The 18,668-nt window shown below is 40.8% G+C and overlaps 1 protein-coding gene across 6 annotated transcripts in view; it reads right to left on the reverse strand.

Moving 5' to 3' along the window:
• The window catches only part of LOC104667848 (SMG1 nonsense mediated mRNA decay associated PI3K related kinase), a 120,102-nt gene that overhangs the window by 20,933 nt on the left and 80,501 nt on the right, over window positions 1-18,668 (reverse strand). For 5 of the 6 annotated variants that reach the window (XM_030925055.1, XM_030925056.1, XM_030925054.1 and 2 more), the window contains 16 exons: window positions 18,439-18,616; window positions 17,374-17,535; window positions 15,955-16,172; window positions 15,592-15,746; window positions 13,556-13,778; window positions 10,088-10,334; window positions 9,140-9,369; window positions 7,286-7,534; window positions 5,506-5,838; window positions 5,163-5,381; window positions 4,420-4,610; window positions 3,521-3,693; window positions 3,096-3,375; window positions 2,063-2,335; window positions 1,381-1,615; window positions 122-348 (listed from right to left, as the gene is read on the reverse strand). In XM_030925055.1, coding sequence (XP_030780915.1) covers window positions 122-348; window positions 1,381-1,615; window positions 2,063-2,335; window positions 3,096-3,375; window positions 3,521-3,693; window positions 4,420-4,610; window positions 5,163-5,381; window positions 5,506-5,838; window positions 7,286-7,534; window positions 9,140-9,369; window positions 10,088-10,334; window positions 13,556-13,778; window positions 15,592-15,746; window positions 15,955-16,172; window positions 17,374-17,535; window positions 18,439-18,616 — 3,593 coding nt within the window. The remainder of the gene's footprint in view (window positions 1-121; window positions 349-1,380; window positions 1,616-2,062; window positions 2,336-3,095; window positions 3,376-3,520; window positions 3,694-4,419; window positions 4,611-5,162; window positions 5,382-5,505; window positions 5,839-7,285; window positions 7,535-9,139; window positions 9,370-10,087; window positions 10,335-13,555; window positions 13,779-15,591; window positions 15,747-15,954; window positions 16,173-17,373; window positions 17,536-18,438; window positions 18,617-18,668) is intronic. The other variant, XM_030925058.1, reaches the window with a different exon arrangement.

An 18,668-nucleotide genomic window follows, 5' to 3' on the forward strand; every position in this document is an offset into this window, starting at 1 on the left:
TTATAAGTAATTATACCTGCTCTAAAAACTAAAAGTAAACTTATAGTAAAGAGCTCAGAATCCCTTTCTCTGGCTGTCCCATCTCTTTTACGAGGAAACGGCACAGCCAGCATTCACTTGCCTGGCAACATCGATGTAATGAGCATGTGTTTCTTCTTCCAGTCCCATAGCTGCATTTCTTAAGTAGGCCTGAAGAGATTCCACTAGAGTCTGCAAGGGAACGCCATCGGTGGTCTGCTCAATAAGACCGTCCAGTTCATGCAGCATACTTTCTAACGTGTATTCCCCTTTCATCAAACATCGAAGTGCTTCTGGAAATATGATTTGCCGGAAATTTGAATTCAATTCCTATAAATATACGAGAAAAAAAATTTTAATGTTTTCTGAGTTTAGCTAAGTTACCTATTTGGAGACTTAGAGCCATATATTAAGAGCAAACGTATGTAACTATGCCATCAACTCATTCATGTAAGTGCATCTTTTGTTTACTTTTTATTTCTACTTTTAAAAATTTTCTTTTTAAATTGTTTTGTAGTCATGTGAAATTTTTCAGGAACTATTTCAAATGACTTTAAAAAGTTATATAATTAAACATTCCTAGGATGATGTACCTTAAGAACAAAAAGAACTACCCTAAAGTCTGTTATACAATGTTACTAATTTTTAGGAATCATATTTCCGATAGTGCTATTAGTATTGTTATTCTCTTTTTGGTTTGGTTATAAGTGGCTTCTATTTCCCTTCAAAAAAAGTCCTATCAAGGTATAATTTGCACATAATAAACTGCACGTTTAAAACATATAATTTGGTATACTTTGGTACTTGCATACACTCATGAAACTGTCACCACAATCAAGAAAATCAGCATACCGATTACCCTACAAGTTTCCTCCTGACTCTTCTTAATCTCTCTCACTCATACTTCTCCATACCACCTCCTCCATTTCCAGGTAAACACTGATCTGCTTTTTATCCTATTATACACTCTCCATTTATAGGGGTAGAAATGTCTAGCTTTCTTTACTCAGCATAATTATTCTGAGAGTCATACATGTGGCTGTATGTATCATGGGGTCATTCACTTTAATTGCTAAGAAGTATTCCATTATGTGGGACGTACCATATTTTATTTGTCCAATTGCTTATTGATGAACTTTTGATTCTAGTTTTTGACTACTACAAATAAAGTCGCTATAAAAATTCAAAAAAACAAAGAGCAACTGTAACCAAGTTACAGCTACAAACCTCACAATTATCTTTCCTTTAAATGACTGGCTGAGCAACAAAAGTGGAAGTCAAATTGTTTTCCTGGATTAAAAAGATGAGAAAGACAATATTCAGTATCTAAAACAAACTAATATTTAAAATAAAAGTGCTCACCTGAAGTGAGGTATACACTCCATTGGCTAAGTGAACTGTCTCAGACGCTTCCATGGGGTTCGGGATGTCTAAGTCCTGTGGCACCAGGTGGCACTGCTTCAGTAACTGAACCAAGCAGGTGACGTTTCCGCTCATGCTGCAGAGTTCCTCCAAGAACCAGGCTCCATCCCGAGAAGTCAGATCAACCAGCTGTTCTCCAGCACTTGACGCTGCACCCTCCATCATCAGGTTACGCCTACAAGAGATAAATATCTGTACAGTGAAACTTAAATGTATACACAAAACAAGGTAATTGGCCGGGTCAAGGCCATGCCTGTAATTCCAACATTTTGGGAGGATGAGGTGGGTAGATGACTTCAGGTCAGGAGTTTGAGACCAGCCTGACGAACATGGCAAAATCCCATCTCTACCAAAAAAATACAGGTGGCACACACCTGTAGTCCCAGCTATGCAGGAGGCTGAGGTTGCAGTGAGCCAAGATCGTGTCACTGCACTCCAGCCTCGGCGTCAAGAGTGAGACCCTGTCTCAAAAAAAAAAAAAAACAACCAAGATAACTAAAATCTGAAAAGCAAGCAAGCAGCTATAACACTGGGCAAGACTAAGGAAAGCAAAAGAACATTTTAGGTTTGGGATTAAAAATAAGACACAGGAAATGGTCCAATATGAAGTTGGCTAACTCACCTTGTAAGGGTACAAAGGGCAGAAATAATAACACTTGCTAGACTCAAAGATCCTTCTTCTCCATTCTCATGAAGGAAAACTTTAATGCAACGTTCAATTTCTTTCAACTGATCTTCACAAACTGGCACAGTGACAGCTTCCTGTTTTAAGCGTTCCACTTGTCTAATAAGTCTGCTGTTGATGTCTGCTGCATACCGCTGCAGGGTCATTTCAGTGGCAGTGATGAACTGACACACTGTTGGGGGTGGCTGGGGAGCATACTGCATTTCATATCTATAAACATAAGAAAGAGGTGCTTGTTTATAACACAACCACCCCCAACATACAAAAGAATATTGTATTTAATCCTCAAACACACCTTGAAAAGTAGAAATCATTATTTACATTTTACAGATGCTTAAGCAATTTCCTAAGAGGACTTGTTGATGACTGACAGAATCAACATTTGAGTCCAGGCACTATGGCTCATACCCCTGTAATCCTAGCACTTTGGGAGGCTAAGGCAGGAGGATCGCTAGAGCTCAGGAGTTCGAGACCAGCCTGGGCAACATGGCGAAACTCCATCTCTACAAAAAAATATAAAAATTTTTCAGGCATGGTGACAGACGCCCATGGTCCCAGCTACTTGGGAGGCTGAAGTGGGAGGATCACCTGAGCCCAGGGAAGTCGAGGCTGTAGAATACAACTTTGCTTCCACTCCCAATAAGAAATAAAACTGGCTGGGCACAGTGGCTCACACCTGTAATCCCAGAACTTTGGGAGGCCCAAGCAGGCAGATCACGTGGTCAGGAGTTCAAGACCAGCCTGGACAATTCAGTGAAACCTCATCTGTACTAAAAAGACAAAAATTAGCCGGGCATGGTGGTGGTGTAGTCCCAGCTACTTGGGAGGCTGAGGCAGGAATCGCTTGAACCTGGGAGACGGAGGTTGCAGTGAGCCAAGATCGTGCCACTACACTCCAGCCTGGGTGACAGAATGAGACTCCGCCTCAAGAAAAAAAAGAAAGAAAGAAAATTAAGCACTATCAACTTACTTCCTGTAGAGCTCTTGACAACGCTCTACTGTGGTGTTACAGATGAGCTCTTCCATCCAGGTCTTCCACTGTTCAATTCGATGCTTCTGAAATATGGCCTTTGGATACTGCAGAGCCACGGTTGCATAGTGATGCAGTTGTTCCAGACAGCCACGGAGCACAGAGCGCCTCTGCTGCAGGAGAGCACCAACCTCCCCCTCCAGCTGCTCGCACTGGCTAATCAAGTGGGCCTGGCCAGCATTCTGCAGAAAGGCTGTTGCTGGCACGTAACTTGGAGGACCTTTTGGTAAAAGACAATATTAATCACAGTAAAACAGTGTCAAGTCAGCTGTCACTAAAAGCAAGCACCAACCAGGACCCCACACAAAAACATGACTATAAATCTCATAGTTTCACATGTGAATCTATAATAAGTCAACCCATACCAAGGTCCATTTGTGTGCTTATCTCTTGAAGCAAGCTTGCAAGCTGTGTTGCTTCTAAATTATTGAATGCAGCCTGATAATGTGTTATCCATTGTTCAAACTCATTCAGCTTCACCTGGATTGCTTCCTGAACAGCTCTTTGTTGAGTCTGTAGTTGGGTGTGTTCAGAATACCTAATCGGGGGACACAAACAAAATCAAAAGATGTATTGATGTTTTCTTCCACATACTTTCCTACCCTGGAATGTGCTCGCACATGGACTGTCCAGTATGCTCCTTGTCCATCTTGAGGGCCCCCTTCAAATGTCCCTTACTTCTCTGTTTTTCCTGACCCTGTGATTCTCTCAACTATGCTCATGACATTTTAATTAAAACTACCACATCTGCCAAGTTTTGGGTTCCCTGAAGGTTAGAAACTGATGCTTGACAGATCTTTGTAATCTGAGAGCCTCATGCAATGCTTAACACTTTCATATTCAACTACCCTTTACTGAGCACCTGCTGTGTATAAGATTCTTTCAGTTAACCATCCTATTTAATACTTAACTCAGTGAGGTAGATGAAGTAGCTGCCATTGTACAAATGAGTAAGGACTCAGATACAATAATGGTAATAAGAAAACCAAAACCCAGATTTTCTGATTCCAAGTTTTGTGTTCTAACCACTACACCCACCTATCTCCCATAATTAGTCATTCCAACAGTTAAGTTAAATAAAATCAAAGCGGAAAATTTCAGTGAATTTTTGTTTACTAACACTTTGAAGTTGCAGTCACTGAGACAGCTTTTATCATTTACGTGAGTTGTTACGGTAATTCTAATCCCTATTGATAACGTTTATATAAATATGAAAATTCTAATTAATGGCACATATTTAGAAGAATTCAACACTGTTTTAAACCTGTGTTGCAGAGTGTGAGAAGGATGATCCACCCCTTCAGCTCCTTCTAGAAACTCTATTTCCTCCAGTAGTTTGCCCTGCAGTTTTTCCACATCTGTCAGTTGCTCCTGCAAGCTTAGGTATTCATCTAAGCTACTGTCCAACTTGGGAAGCACAATCAGCATCTCATCTCTATTCTTAAACCAGTTCACCTGTAAAAAGATATTACAATGAGGAAGATTCTTACAGGGCCTATAGTGAGACATGACAGCGTCAGAAGAACAAATCTCTACAAAACCCCAAAGGGCTGATGCATTGCCTCCACTGTACAAAGACAACTAACGTGTTCAAGTTTACACAGGCGTAAACTGACAGGCTCAGTCTCATAATACCATGTATTAACAGTTGCCAGTGTCACCCAGAACAAGACTGGCATCCCTGGCTACGAGATGGGGAAGGGAAGCTATCTAATTAAAGAACATTTACAGTCATCACTGGTAAACATCATTTCAATAATTAAGAAATATAATTTTTTCAAATCATGAACCCACCTCTTAGGAGTGTGGAATGTAACTGTGCATGTTTGTGTGGAAGAATTACCTAATAAAAAGATAACATCAAATTGCCACATTCAACTGCCATTTCAATATTATACATTAGTCTTGCCAAAAAATTAGAGAAACAATTTGACTCAACATTTTCATGAGCATGTTTACTCTATTAATAAAAAGAAGACAAGGACTTATTCTGTCACTGGGCTTCACCTTAATCTCAGCTACTCTTGAAGAAAACAGGCTGCGGGTGATCTCTCGCTCCATCTCTCTCTTGCTCTGCTTGCTCTCGGCCTGCTGGCCGCCTCCACCATAGACAGCACCAGCAAACCCGGCCTCGCCTCCTGCCGTCCAGTCCACCAGAGGGTCATACACAAAGGCCTCCAGCAGCGTCAGCAGGGTTTCTCTGCCACGCCGCATAATGTGTAAAACCTGTTTTCAGGAGAGTTTTTAAAACAAGGTCTGCCACAAGTTTCATCACTAAAGTGTGTTTTTTATTCCACAGGTTTTGCTTATTTAACAAGTACACTAAAAGGGAGAAGAGAAAACAGCATACCTGCTCACATGAAAGCCTAAATACACCTTCTACTCCAGTTACACCCAGTGCTGTTTCAATGTTTTGTGTCATTCGAAAAGGTACTTTCTCAGGAACTCTAAGGCTTTTACCTTGAAAAGACAAATCATTATATTTTTGCTCTTTCACCAAAAAACATTTGGCCCTCATAAATGTAAAGTTTACTTTTATTTTACCTTTTTCAAAGCAAACATTGTAATCTATGTGAACAACTTCTCCAGTCGTCATATCTATGAGAACGTTATCCAGATGTCTGTCTCCAAGGCCAATTATGTATCCAACCATAGACATGACTGCAGTAGATCTTGCATAAGACTAAAGGAAAGGAAATGGGGGCAGCAAGTGAAACATCATTAAGAAATTCCCCTCCAACATGGACGTGATACTATAAAATTTACAAAGCACCATAAACCTACTCCTTATTTTAAAATAAATCAGCAAATAAAAAGCATTCCTCAAGGCTGCTGCATGTGGTCATGCAGGCATACAACACTGTAGACCTGATTGGTCCTAATCAGCTATCAGGATGCTGGATTTTAAAAAAAAAACACAGGCCGGGCGCGGTGGCTCAAGCCTGTAATCCCAGCACTTTGGGAGGCCGAGACGGGCGGATCATGAGGTCAGGAGATCGAGACCATCCTGGCTAACACGGTGAAACCCCGTCTCTACTAAAAAAATACAAAAAACTAGCCGGGCGAGGTGGCGGGCGCCTGTAGTCCCAGCTACTCGGGAGGCTGAGACAGGAGAATGGTGTGAACCCAGGAGGCGGAGCTTGCAGTGAGCTGAGATCCGGCCACTGCACTCCAGCCTGGGCGACAGAGTGACACTCTGTCTCCAAAAAAAACAAAAAAACAAAAAAAACAAAAAAGCTTTCCTTCAGCCTTCCTAGTTTGTCCCTTTCTCAATTTTTTATTCTTTTTTTTTTATTAAAAGACAGAGTTTCACTCTTGCCGCCCAGGCTGAAGTGCAGCGGTGCAATCTCGGCTCACTGCAACCTCCACCTCCTGGGTTCAAGTGATTCTCCTGCCTCAGCCTCCCGAGTAGCTGGGATTACAGGCACCCGCCACCATGCCTGGCTAATTTTTTTTGTGTGTGTGTATTTTTAGTTGAAACAGGCTTTCGCCATGTTGGGCAGGCAGGTCTCGAACTCTTGACCTCAGGTGATCCACCCATCTCAGCCTCCAAAAGTGCTGGGATTACAGATGTGAGCCACCATGCCCAGCCTCTTTTTTTAAATTTAAATATTGATTTAAAAAATTTTTTTTCCTTCCAACTTTTTATTTTAGGTTTAGAGGGACATGTGTAGGTCTTTATGTGGGTAAACTGCATGTCACTGGGGTTTGGTGTACACATTATTCTGTCACCCAGGTAGTGACCCAACAGGTATTTTTTCCTCCCTCACCTTCCTACTGCCCTCCACCCTCAAATAGGCCCCAGTGTATGTTGTTCCCTTCTTTGTGTCCATGTGTGTTCAATGTTTAACTCCCATTTATAAGTGAGAACATGCGATATTCGGTTTTCTGTTCCTGTGTTAATTCACTTAGGATCTCCTTTTCATTTCATCCATAACTCTTTCCCCATCCTGCCCTAGGACACAGTCATGTTCATGCCTTTGTAACTGTAATATTAAACTCAAATATAGGTCTGAAACTACCAAGTCTGGAGGGACAGAGGAAGAAAGGGAAGGAGGACAAACAAGATAGGTAAGAAGGTAGCAGGCAAAAGAAATACTACTGAGTATAGTCTAAAACAAAGCACATACCTGTGTAACTCTCCACCATTCATCAGGCGTTGTGCAAGATGACCAGAGCTCTTTGGCAAGGAGATTTGGGGGTGTGGCCTCCATTAACTCTTCCAATACAGCCTTCATTACATGAAGAGGCCAATCCCGACGGGATACATCCAGGCTAAGCCCAACTGTTTTCAAAGCAGGGCCAATTTTACTGTAATAAAGTTCACTAGGACGGGGTACAATTCCAGGATTCTGAGGAGTTTGGTAGGAATCTTGGGCCTTAAGAAAAAACAATTTTTTAAAAAAAGAAAAGATCAATTTTATATAAGGAAAAAGAGTGCCTTTTATATGTAAAGCAGAATTTTTAAAAATGATTTTTCAGTAGCATTCTCTCATTATTCAGCTAAATTTCATGTATTAATACAAAAGAGCTAATTCTTCTGGACTACGGACCTTTCTTATAATATACACCTTTTAATTAGGCCCATTCACTTTATTGAAAAATCGGTCTACTGTTTAATTTTCTTGAGGTTCAATTCGAAACTAAACACTCAAGTTACTTTCTTCTTTATAATATAGAATTCAGTTTTACAATTATAGTTCATAATTTATGCACATACTTCATTCTTCACATGACTTTATCAGTAATATAAAATTAACAACAGAAATTCAAAAACACATTACATGAGAATTTAGATAACCCTTCTCTAATTACTATTTCGAAATTATCCTTCAATAACAGTTCCGCAGTCTCCTGTGCCTAGGTTTAAAACCTGACTCCTTTCAAACTCTTGCTCTTTTCCCCTACCTACCCTAATAAGAAGGATTTTCTTTAGCTAGATGTGGGATCCTGAAGATAAGACTGTATAAAATTTATCTCAGTATCCTAAGAGCTTAGTACTGTTCCTAGCATATATTAAGCACTTAGATACATGGCTAAAATATATTCTAAATTAAACTTCTAGTCTAAATCAAAGCAGAAAATTCACAGATACAAAACAGGATGCCATGGTGATTAATTTCAAATTTAAAGTTGCTTCTTATTTACAAATATAAAAGAACCTGGGTTTTAAAGCAATTATTTACAAATTTAATTTAAAAGAATGGTAAAACCAATAAAAACACTAAGCTGTAAATTATCAAGTTACTGAGTCATGAACAACCACACATTCCCCTTCTCCAAATCTGTCTCAAGTTAAGATAAACCCAATGCCATCATTTTTGCCTCTTATACAACTATTTTTGGCTGGGTGTGGTGGCTCATGCCTATAATCCCTGCACTTAAGGAGGCTGAGGTGGGAGGAATACTTAAGTCCAGGAGTTCAAGGCGGCAATGAGCTATGATCATACCACTGCATTCTAGCCTGGACAACAAAGACCCTGTCCCTTTAAACAACAAAACAAAACAAAAAAGCAAACAATTTTATTTTTATAAAAGGTACCTCAAGGCCAGAGGCGGTGGCTCATGCCTGTAATCCCAGCATTTTGGGAGGCCGAGGCAGGTGAATCACTTGAGGCCAGGAGTTCAAGACCAACCTGGACAACATGGCAAAATTCCATCTCTACTAAAAATACAAAAATTACCCAGTTGTGGTTGTGCACCCCCCATAGTTCCAGCTACTTGGGAGCCTGTGGCAGGAGAATTGCTTGAACCTGGGAGGCACAGGTTGCAGTGACCCAAAACCACACCACTGCACTCCAGCCTGGGCAACAGAGCAAGACTGCGTCTCAAAAAAAAGTACCTCAAAAATACTTTCCTAGGGACCTCAAGTCTTTTCCTTCTTTAACCACTTATAAACATGCAAAAATGGTCTAGTAAGCCTAGAAGCATTTCACACAATAACAGAGAATAGACTAATACACTGCGTTGATGATTTAATCAACCTTTTGTGCTTGTAAGGCAGCTTCCCGTTGTTGCCATCGTTTGTAAAGACCAAATAAGGGTGTGGCTCCATCTACCCATTGGATTAGTCCCGATCTTGTTCCTAGTGGTGTTACAGAGTAGTGTCGAGCATGGAACCGGGGTGTTTCTTGGCGATTAATTGTAGCAAACATGGTATTCACAATAGATAGGAATTGCATTATTCTCTCATCCAGATGTAAATCCTCCAGTCCTATGAAAACAAAATTAAAATAGCTAGGATAGGTGATTAAACAGGGTTGGGAGCATACCACTCCTCTTTTTCAACTAGCAATGGCAGTCAAAAACTGACAGTCCGGCCGGGTGCAGTGGCTCAAGCCTGTAATCCCAGCACTTTGGGAGGCCGAGACGGGTGGATCATGAGGTCAGGAGATCGAGACCATCCTGGCTAACACGGTGAAACCCCGTCTCTACTAAAAAAATACAAAAAACTAGCCGGGCGAGGTGGCGGGCGCCTGTAGTCCCAGCTACTCGGGAGGCTGAGGCAGGAGAATGGCGTGAACCCAGGGGGCGGAGCTTGCAGTGAGCCGAGATCCGGCCACTGCACTCCAGCCTGGGCGATAGAGCGAGACTCCGTCTCAAAAAAAAAAAAAAGACAGTCCATGAGGCACACTGAGAGCATTAAATAATTCTATTTTGGGACAAGATATTGGCAGTAGATATTAGCATTATTAGCTATACCTCACTTGTCCTGCTTGTACAAGTTCATACACAAAGTGGGGGCGGAAAATCTTTCTGCACAGCATCCAACCACTACCCTTCAAAAGCACATAAGACATACGGCACTGCAGGCTAATAATAACATACAGAAATTCGCCTGAAATAATCTCCTACCATATACACCCACACTCACACAAAGCATTAGTAAAACTAATACTCTTCTGAAAAATGGACTAAGTCTTAAATCCTACCTTTGAAAAGATAAGGATAGCTCTTCCCGTCTGATCCAAGAAAGAGAAGTTTCTTTGGCTTGGTTTTAGTCGGTAAGATTGTGATGGTTCCGCCCACACTATGGATTGTGACAGTGTCTCTGGCTGAGACTTCCCCAGGAAGAGCAATTTCAGTGTTAGTCATGGCAGCCAACCATGGACTGATTTCTTCAAGACGCAAGATGTAACTTGCACGTTTCTGTGCTCTCTGTTGCAAACTTAGCATTATCTATATTCATAAGATGGGAGAAACAAATTTACATTAGATTAGAACACTTATTTTCTTCCACATTCAATCTGGCATAAAAGTAAATTTTAGGCCAGGGGTGGCAGCTCATGCCTGTAATCCCAGAACTTTGGGAGGCTGAGGTAGGCAGATCACTTGAGTTCAGGGGTTCAAGACCAGCCTGGGCAACATGGAAAAACCCTGTCTCCACAAAGAATACAAAAATTAGTCAGGCACAGTGGCTCGTGCCTGTAGTCCCAGATACTTGGGAAGCTAGGGCAGGAGAAGAGGATCACTTGAGCCCAGGAGGCAGAGGTTTCAGAGACCCGAGATTATGCCACTGCACTCCAGCCTGAGTGACAGAGGCAGACCCTATCTCAAAAACAACAACAAAAGTAAATTTTAAAATCCATACAACTATCTGTTGTTGTAATTTCTATATTTAACTCAGTGCTGGGATCTAGGCAATCCTGGATGGGTTAACACCGGTGGCTGATGTGTACTATAGGATTCTTACTTTGTTAAGACTCTTTCTTTTCCTCTGTCCAAACAAGCAGTGAAATCATAGGAAACAGAAGGAAAACGCTGCTGTGGTCATCACCCAATTTGGGGCTTTTAGCAAACTATTAATAATTCCCCAGTGTTGAGCTATGTATGCGCAACACCAAAACAATCCAGTCCTTGCAATAGGTACAGCTAGCAGTCAGCTGTCAGGTAGACAAACCTTTAAAAAGTCATCTGCAAAGTTAGTAACATTAAATTACAAGAAAAAATGAGGCTCAATATACTCTTATCAAACTGCAGGAGAGGAAAATCTGGTGAATTTCTAAGAAACTTAACAAAACTGAAGAAAAGGCAAAGACAAGAAAGAACATTTTTAAAAGAGAAGTAACCATTTAGGTCTGACCATTTGAGGTTTGCAGAAAAGCCCCATAATACTTTCTAATAATCACAGGGAACGAACTGTATGTACAGGTGTGTTGTTACATGCAACAAACTCAATAATATGCACCCAAATTAACAAATTCTGGACTCCGCTTCCATGTGAAAAAATGTAAAGCAATCTTTAGCAAGCTCTGTTCATAAAAAGAAAAAAATAAAAATAAAAAATAAAAAAAAAAAAAGAAAAAAACCAATTGGAAACATCCCAAGTGCTCAATGACAAAAGAATAAACTGTGGTATTTTCATATAACAGATCATTGTTTAGCTACACAAACACACACAAAAAAATCGCTGAATTATTTTAAAACTTAATAGCAATCCAATATGGTAGTAAAAAATGTAGACATGTACATACAATACGATCTCATTCGTAGAAGTTCAAAAACGGGCAGACACTAAACAATGTCATTTAGAAATGCATCTATAGGCCGGGCGCGGCGGCTCAAGCCTGTAATCCCAGCACTTTGGGAGGCCGAGACGGGCGGATCACGGGGTCAGGAGATTGAGACCATCCTGGCTAACATGGTGAAACCCTGTCTCTACTAAAAAATACAAAAAACTAGCCAGGCGAGGTGGCGGACGCCTGTAGTCCCAGCTACTCGGGAGGCTGAGGCAGGAGAATGGCGTAAACCCGGGAGGCGGAGCTTGCAGTGAGCTGAGATGCGGCCACTGCACTCCAGCCTGGGCGACAGAGCGAAACTCCGTCTCAAAAAAAAAAAAGAAAAAAAAAAAGAAATGCATCTATAAACAAAAACTATTTTTTAAAAAGTAGATAAGGATTAATTAAAACTCAGAAAACTGGTTGTGGGTGGGGACATATAATTAGGGAGAGAAGTAGGACTTCTATAAAGTTTAATTTCTTTAGATAATTCCTTTTTTTTGAGCTGTACTATATCTAAAAGACACAGGTATTCTTAATTTTTAAAATTATTCTTTAAAATGTACAAAATCATTTAAAATTTTTCTGTGATTTATTATACACACATACACACACACACACACGTGCACGCACACACAGGGTTTACAAGGTTTCCTCCTATATCCTCTTCTGATTTTCTAACTTGATTTACTGAAAGAGAAACAAAGAAACAAGAAACTGGTCTTAGAACACAAGAAGACGCAGGCCAGGAGTGGTGGCTCACACCTGTAATCCCAGCAATTTGGGAGGCCGAGGAGGGTGGATCACTTGAGACCAGGAGTTCGAGACTAGCCTGGCCAACATGGTGAAACTCCATCTCTACCAAAAGTATAAAAATTAGCCAAGCGTGGTAGTGCATGCCTGTAATCCCAGCTACACGGGAGGCTGAGGCAGGAGAATCACTTAAACCCAGGAGGCAGAGGTTGCAGGGAGCCAAGATTGTGCCACTGCACTCCAGCCTGGGCAACAGAGTGAGACTCCATCTCAAAAAAACAAGCAACACCCCCCCACCCCACCCACCTACACACACACAAGGAAACTCGAGTTTTGGCAAGAACACATAATAAACTTCATCCTTCATGTTAGTTTTCTTTCTTGTACTTCTAGCTATTTGCTCTGAATTTAGCACCTTGCATTTGCTAAAGTTGGCTGTACTTTTTGTTTCTACATCTTTTAATAGCTTTCTCATTGCTCAAGTTCAGTAAGGAAATCAGTTAGGAGCAATAAAGGTAAGACACAGAGAAAAGAGGGAGGGAGAAGGAACAGCTGCAGCTACAAAGTAATAAGCTCCCCCAACTAATGGTGTTATTTGCTAGAAAAGATAAAGACCTAAGAGAATATAGAATTAAGAAAACCAAAACATAAAAGATAAGGATTCTCAAATATGTTCCATGCAGCATATGTGGAACTGATTCCAGAACAACTACTTATAAAAATTTATGTTGTTATAGGTGACTATTTTATCTATTAGAAATACTGAATGCTCTTCTCATGAAAAACTACATAGGCACAGGGTTAAATTTCTTATATTTTATGAGGCAAATAAAGTAGGCAACCAGTATTTAGCTCAGGGTCACAGCCCCTTCCTTGGCTAATTTCTTCATCTGTTGTTCACTGGTGTGAGCCTTCCACACATGAAAGATTGGGCACCTTTGCCATCCATCCCCCTTTGCCCACTGATTTCCAAATTCTTAAACAGAAACACTTACTTCTATATTGCTTATAAGCAACTGGCCACAGGCTGCCTTCTACAGGCTTATAAAATCTCTTACATTCCAAGTAAGGAGTCCACTTATTTAAATTTCGTATCTTATGGGAACTGTGATGTGCCATTTCAGTAGCATGCTTGGGATTATTCTCTACCTCTTTAAATGGAATCCAGCTGCTCCCAGGCTTTGCAGGGTTCGATGGTGTCTTCAGTTTTTCCAGGGCATTTTCAATGGCATCACCATAGTTATCCTGAAACCATTTTTCATGAGGTGTTTCTGCAGGAGCCGCTGTGATACTCCTCACGTGCTCCAAAGCAAATACGATGGGCTTCATCAAAGCTGTGTGCTTCTCCCGCATGATTGCAATTTTCTCTTCTCTGACCAAGAAGACATGTTTATTCAAAAACTTAAATGTGTACATTAAAGTTTTACACAAACATGGAACAATTTAAATATATCAACTGTTAAGTAAACAGTACCAAGGAATAAATCTAAATAAAGCAATAACATATTCACAAAGTAAATTACTAACAAAGAATTTTGTTTTTTGAGACAGGGTTTTGCTTTGTTGCCAGGCTGGAATGGAGTGGTGCAATCTTGGCTCACTACAACCTCCACCGCCCGGGTTCAAGCAATTCCTCTGCCTCAGCCTCCTGAGTAGCTGGGACTACACACGCGCGTGCCACCACGCCCAGCTAATTTTTTGTATTTTAGTAGAGACGGAGTTTCACCATGTTGGCCAGGATGGTCTAGATCTCCTGACCTCGTGATCCGCCTGCCTCGGCCTCCCAAAGTGCCAGAATTACAGGCATGAGTCACCGCACCCGACCAATAACTGTTTTTTGTTTTTTTAAAAAATGCAGCTCATAAAAGAGGCAGCTCCTCTTTTCAACGAATTAAATGATGCAGGGAAAATGCAATATCAACATGCAAAAGAATGAAGCAGTAACTCAAAATGGATCAAAGACCTAAACGTAAAAGCTAAAACTACAAAACTCTTAGAAAACATAAGGGAAAGGTTTCATGACACCAGATTTGGCAATGATTCCTTGGATATGGCATCAAAAGAACAGACAAATTAAATTGAGCTACACCAAAATTAAAACTTTTGTAAATCAAAAAATGCTATACACTATGGAGAGAATGAAGAGACAACCCACAGAATAGCTGCAAATATTTGCAAATCATGGATCTGATAAGGGTTAGTTAGTAGCCAGAATACATAGAGAACTCCTACAATTCAACAATAAAAAAAAAAACCCAATTAAAAAATGGGCAAAGGATTTGTAATGACATTTCTCCAAAGATATGCAAATGGCCAATAAACACATGAAAGGATGCTAAACATCACTAGTCATTAGGAAAATGCAAATCAAAACCACAATGAGATACCACTTCGCATCCATCACTACAGCTATTGTCAAAAAAAAGAAAAGAAGTGTTGCCAAGAAAAGAAAAGAAGTATTGTCAAAAAAAGAAAAGAAAAGAAGCCCTCATGCATGGCTAGGAGGACTGTAAAATGGTGCAGCCACTGTGGAAAAGTGTGTTGGCGCCTCAGTAAGTTAGAAGTAGAATTGCCATACAATTCAGCAAATCCACTGGATCATCCACAAAATATACACGAAATTCATATAAAATAATAGAAAGCGGGGACTCAGATACTTGTATACCAATTTTCATAGCAGCATTGCTCACAGAGCTAAAATGGAGAAGCAACCCAGCTGTCCATAAACATAAGGATGGACAAAACGTGGTGTATCCATACAATATTATCCAGCCATAAAAAAAAAAATGAAATTCTATCACATGTTACAACATAATAAACCTTCAGGCCATTATTCTAAGTATAAAAAGCCAAACACGAAAGGATGGATACTGTATGTTTCTACTTCTATGAAGTAGCTAAAATAGGCAAATTCATAGAGATGACAAGTAGAATAGAAGTGGCCAGGAACTGAGGTGAGGGGGAAATGAAGAGATAATCTTTAATGACTACAGAGCTTCTTGTTTAAGATAATGAATAAATTCTGGAAATGGACCGTGGTGATGGTTGTACAATATTGTGAATGTATTTAATGCCACTGAATTGTACACTTAAAAATGATTAAAATAGTAAATTTTATGTTATACTTTGACACATTAAAAAAAGAGGCGGCTTCACTATCTCAGGACAAGTGTATGGAAACATACTTGCGTAAGGTGTTGTTGTTCTGGACTCTCTTGACCTCATCTTCGAGCTGCTGAATTCGTCTCAGGACATACATGTGTTGTTGCAGCAGAACTCCTAGCCAGAGCTCATCCCAGAGCACAGTGACCCTGCGCAGTTCAGCCACGAGCATCTGAACCTGCATACACGGAACACCCAAACAGCTCATCTACAAGCCTACCCACAGCACAGCTCTTCAAACACTGGATTTCATAAGTTAAGTGTGTGCAATTTGTGCTCATTATACAATTAGAGAACCCTGACTAGTGATTGTCAATACAGATTGGCAAAAGCAACTTTGATTATTCTATGAAAAATTATTCTACAACATGTGAGTATCTTTGTACCTGTAACACCATGGTTGGATTTGCAGAGGACAGCTTATCTACAATTTTGCTGTAACAATCCTGCATCATGGCTTGGTCTTCATTTAATCCACTTTTAGGTTCATCCTTATTGCTATCCTGAGATGCAGGAGGACTTCCTCCCTCACATTCAGAAACCAGCAATTCTTCTCCTTGAATATTGCCAAGTAAAGTTGGAATTGCAGTGGAAAATTTATTTCCTGTAATGAAATAGGAGAACAAGGAATACTTTGAACATTTCTCCCATCTGCATATGCTGAGTTAGGGAAAACACTCATAATCTATTTGACTCAAGAGCACTCATTGCACTGATTTGCCTTCCATGCATTGAACTGATTAAAGATTGTGGATATTCTGCCTTTTTATAGGTTGAGCTTTCATACTTATTAATACTACAAGCTAATGGAAGATACAAAGGAGAAAGATAGTAAGTGTTTAAAAAATAATGTATTCTTCAAGCTGGAGTTCAAAACTTGGTATAATCCTTTCTCTTTTTTTTTTTTTTCTTTGGAAACAGGGTCTAGCTCTGTTGCTGAGGTTGGAGTACACTGGCACAATCTCGGCTCATTGCATCCTGTCTCCTGGGTTCAACTGATTCGTGTGTCTCAGCCTCCTGAATAGCTGGGACTATAGGTGTCTGCTACCACACCCAGCTAATTTTTTGTATTTTTTTAATAGAAACAGGGTTTCACCATGTTGTCCAGGCTGATCTGGTCTCAAACTCCTGGCCTCAAGTGATCCACCCTCCTCGGCCTCCCAAAGTGCTGGTATTACAGGTGTGAGCCACCGCACCTGGCCAAAACTTTGGTACAATTCTTATCTACCAGTAACGGCTCAATGAGCCTGGCAGAGTTACTCCATTTCTCTACGTCTTGGTGGATTACTGTCAAGGCTACAGGTAATGTGTAAAGCACATGTCCTGGTGTCAGATACATAGTAGTTACTCCTTCAATAAATGCTAATTATTACTATTAAAAAACCTACAGCCAGGCGCAGCGGCTCATGTCTGTAATCCCATCACTTTGGGAGGCCGAGGTAAGTGGATCACCAGGTCAGGAGTTCAAGACCAGCCTGGCCAAGATGGTGAAACCCCTACTCTATTAAAAGTACAAAAATCAGCCAGGTGTGGTGGCACGTGCACGTAATCCCAACTACTCAGGAAGCTGAGGCAGAGAACTGCTTAAACCTGGGAAGCAGAGATTGCAGTGAGCTGAGATGGCACCACTGCACTCCAGCCTGGGCAACAGAGTGAGACTCCATTTCAAAAAAGAAAAAAGAAAAAAAAAAAAAGCCTACAAACTCCAACGACTCTGGAACATAAGGCTTAAAAACTTTGACCTAACTAAAATTACTGGCACAATAACTTATACTTAAAAGTAGCAATATTTGAATATTCCATACCTGAAGCCTGGGATTCACTACTAAGCGATATGGTACCCACTATTGCAGGATACAATATGAGATGTGGGGAATCTTGAGCCACGCGGCAGAGAAGGTTACAAATACTTTGGCGCACATACACTTCAGGGTGGTTTAAGCGTGAGAAAAGTTGCGGAATAATTCCTTCAGGATAAGAAGAGAGAAAGACGCTTTAAAGTTATTTAAAACCATGAAGAAACTATCAGCATCGTAGATCAAACAGATAAAACCTGATGTGTGGCCGGGCACAGTGGCTCAAGCCTGTAATCCCAGCACTTTGGGAGGCCGAGAAGGGCGGATCACGAGGTCAGGAGATCGAGGCCATCCTGGCTAACACGGTGAAACCCCGTCTCTACTAAAAAATACAAAAAACTAGCTGGGCAAGGTGGCGGGCGCCTGTAGTCCCAGCTACTCCGGAGGCTGAGGCAGGAGAATGGCGTGAACCCGGGAGGCGGAGCTTGCAGTGAGCTGAGATCCGGCCACTGCACTCCAGCCCGGGCGACAGAGCGAGACTCCGTCTCAAAAAAAAAAAAAAAACAAAAAACAAAAAAAAAAAAAAAAAACCTGATGTGTGTCAGCATTAGTACAAATTTTAAGAGTTCAGATTTCTCCCTGTGATAATAAAGAACCACACACAACAGTTCTTGATTTGCAAGTCTGGTTAAGGTTGGCTTAGATACAGAGCTGTAATCAAAGTCCAGGGCAACTCAAAAATGTTGTGGAGAAATGTATCTTCCGTGAAAGCCTACAAACAAGGCAGACACAGACAAATTTTACAGAGGGTATATAAAACCTTTTGAAAATTATTCACCATCCTCTCCACAATTCATTTTGTATATAAAAAGCTCCTGCCTTTCAGCTTCCCATTTCCTGGAAAGGTGGGAGGTAAAGTCCTAGCGATGTAACAAGCAGTGCAGGGTGTCCTAGGAACTTAATCTGGCTGTTCTTTTACACATTCAAATAATAAACATAAGGAAACCACTTTTTAAAATCTTATATATCCTAATGAGAAACAATTTTTCCAGAAACATTTTATGCAGGTGTCACCTCTCCACGGTGCGGTGGGTGTTGTCTCCAAGCCGTGCTCCAGATACTGCCGAAGCTCACCAGCGTGCTTCACAAGCAACCGTAGCAGGCGCAATGTGGCCATCACGATCACGTCATCAGTGCTCTGTTCCGCTCTGTGACTTAAATGCAGCCGAGGGTCATCCTCATCTAAAGGAATCTAACAGTGAAAGATGAGGGGAATAAAAAAGAAAATAACTCAGAACACTATT

Source organism: Rhinopithecus roxellana, chromosome 20, assembly GCF_007565055.1.
Source record: "Rhinopithecus roxellana isolate Shanxi Qingling chromosome 20, ASM756505v1, whole genome shotgun sequence".
Lineage (NCBI taxonomy): Eukaryota > Metazoa > Chordata > Mammalia > Primates > Cercopithecidae > Rhinopithecus > Rhinopithecus roxellana.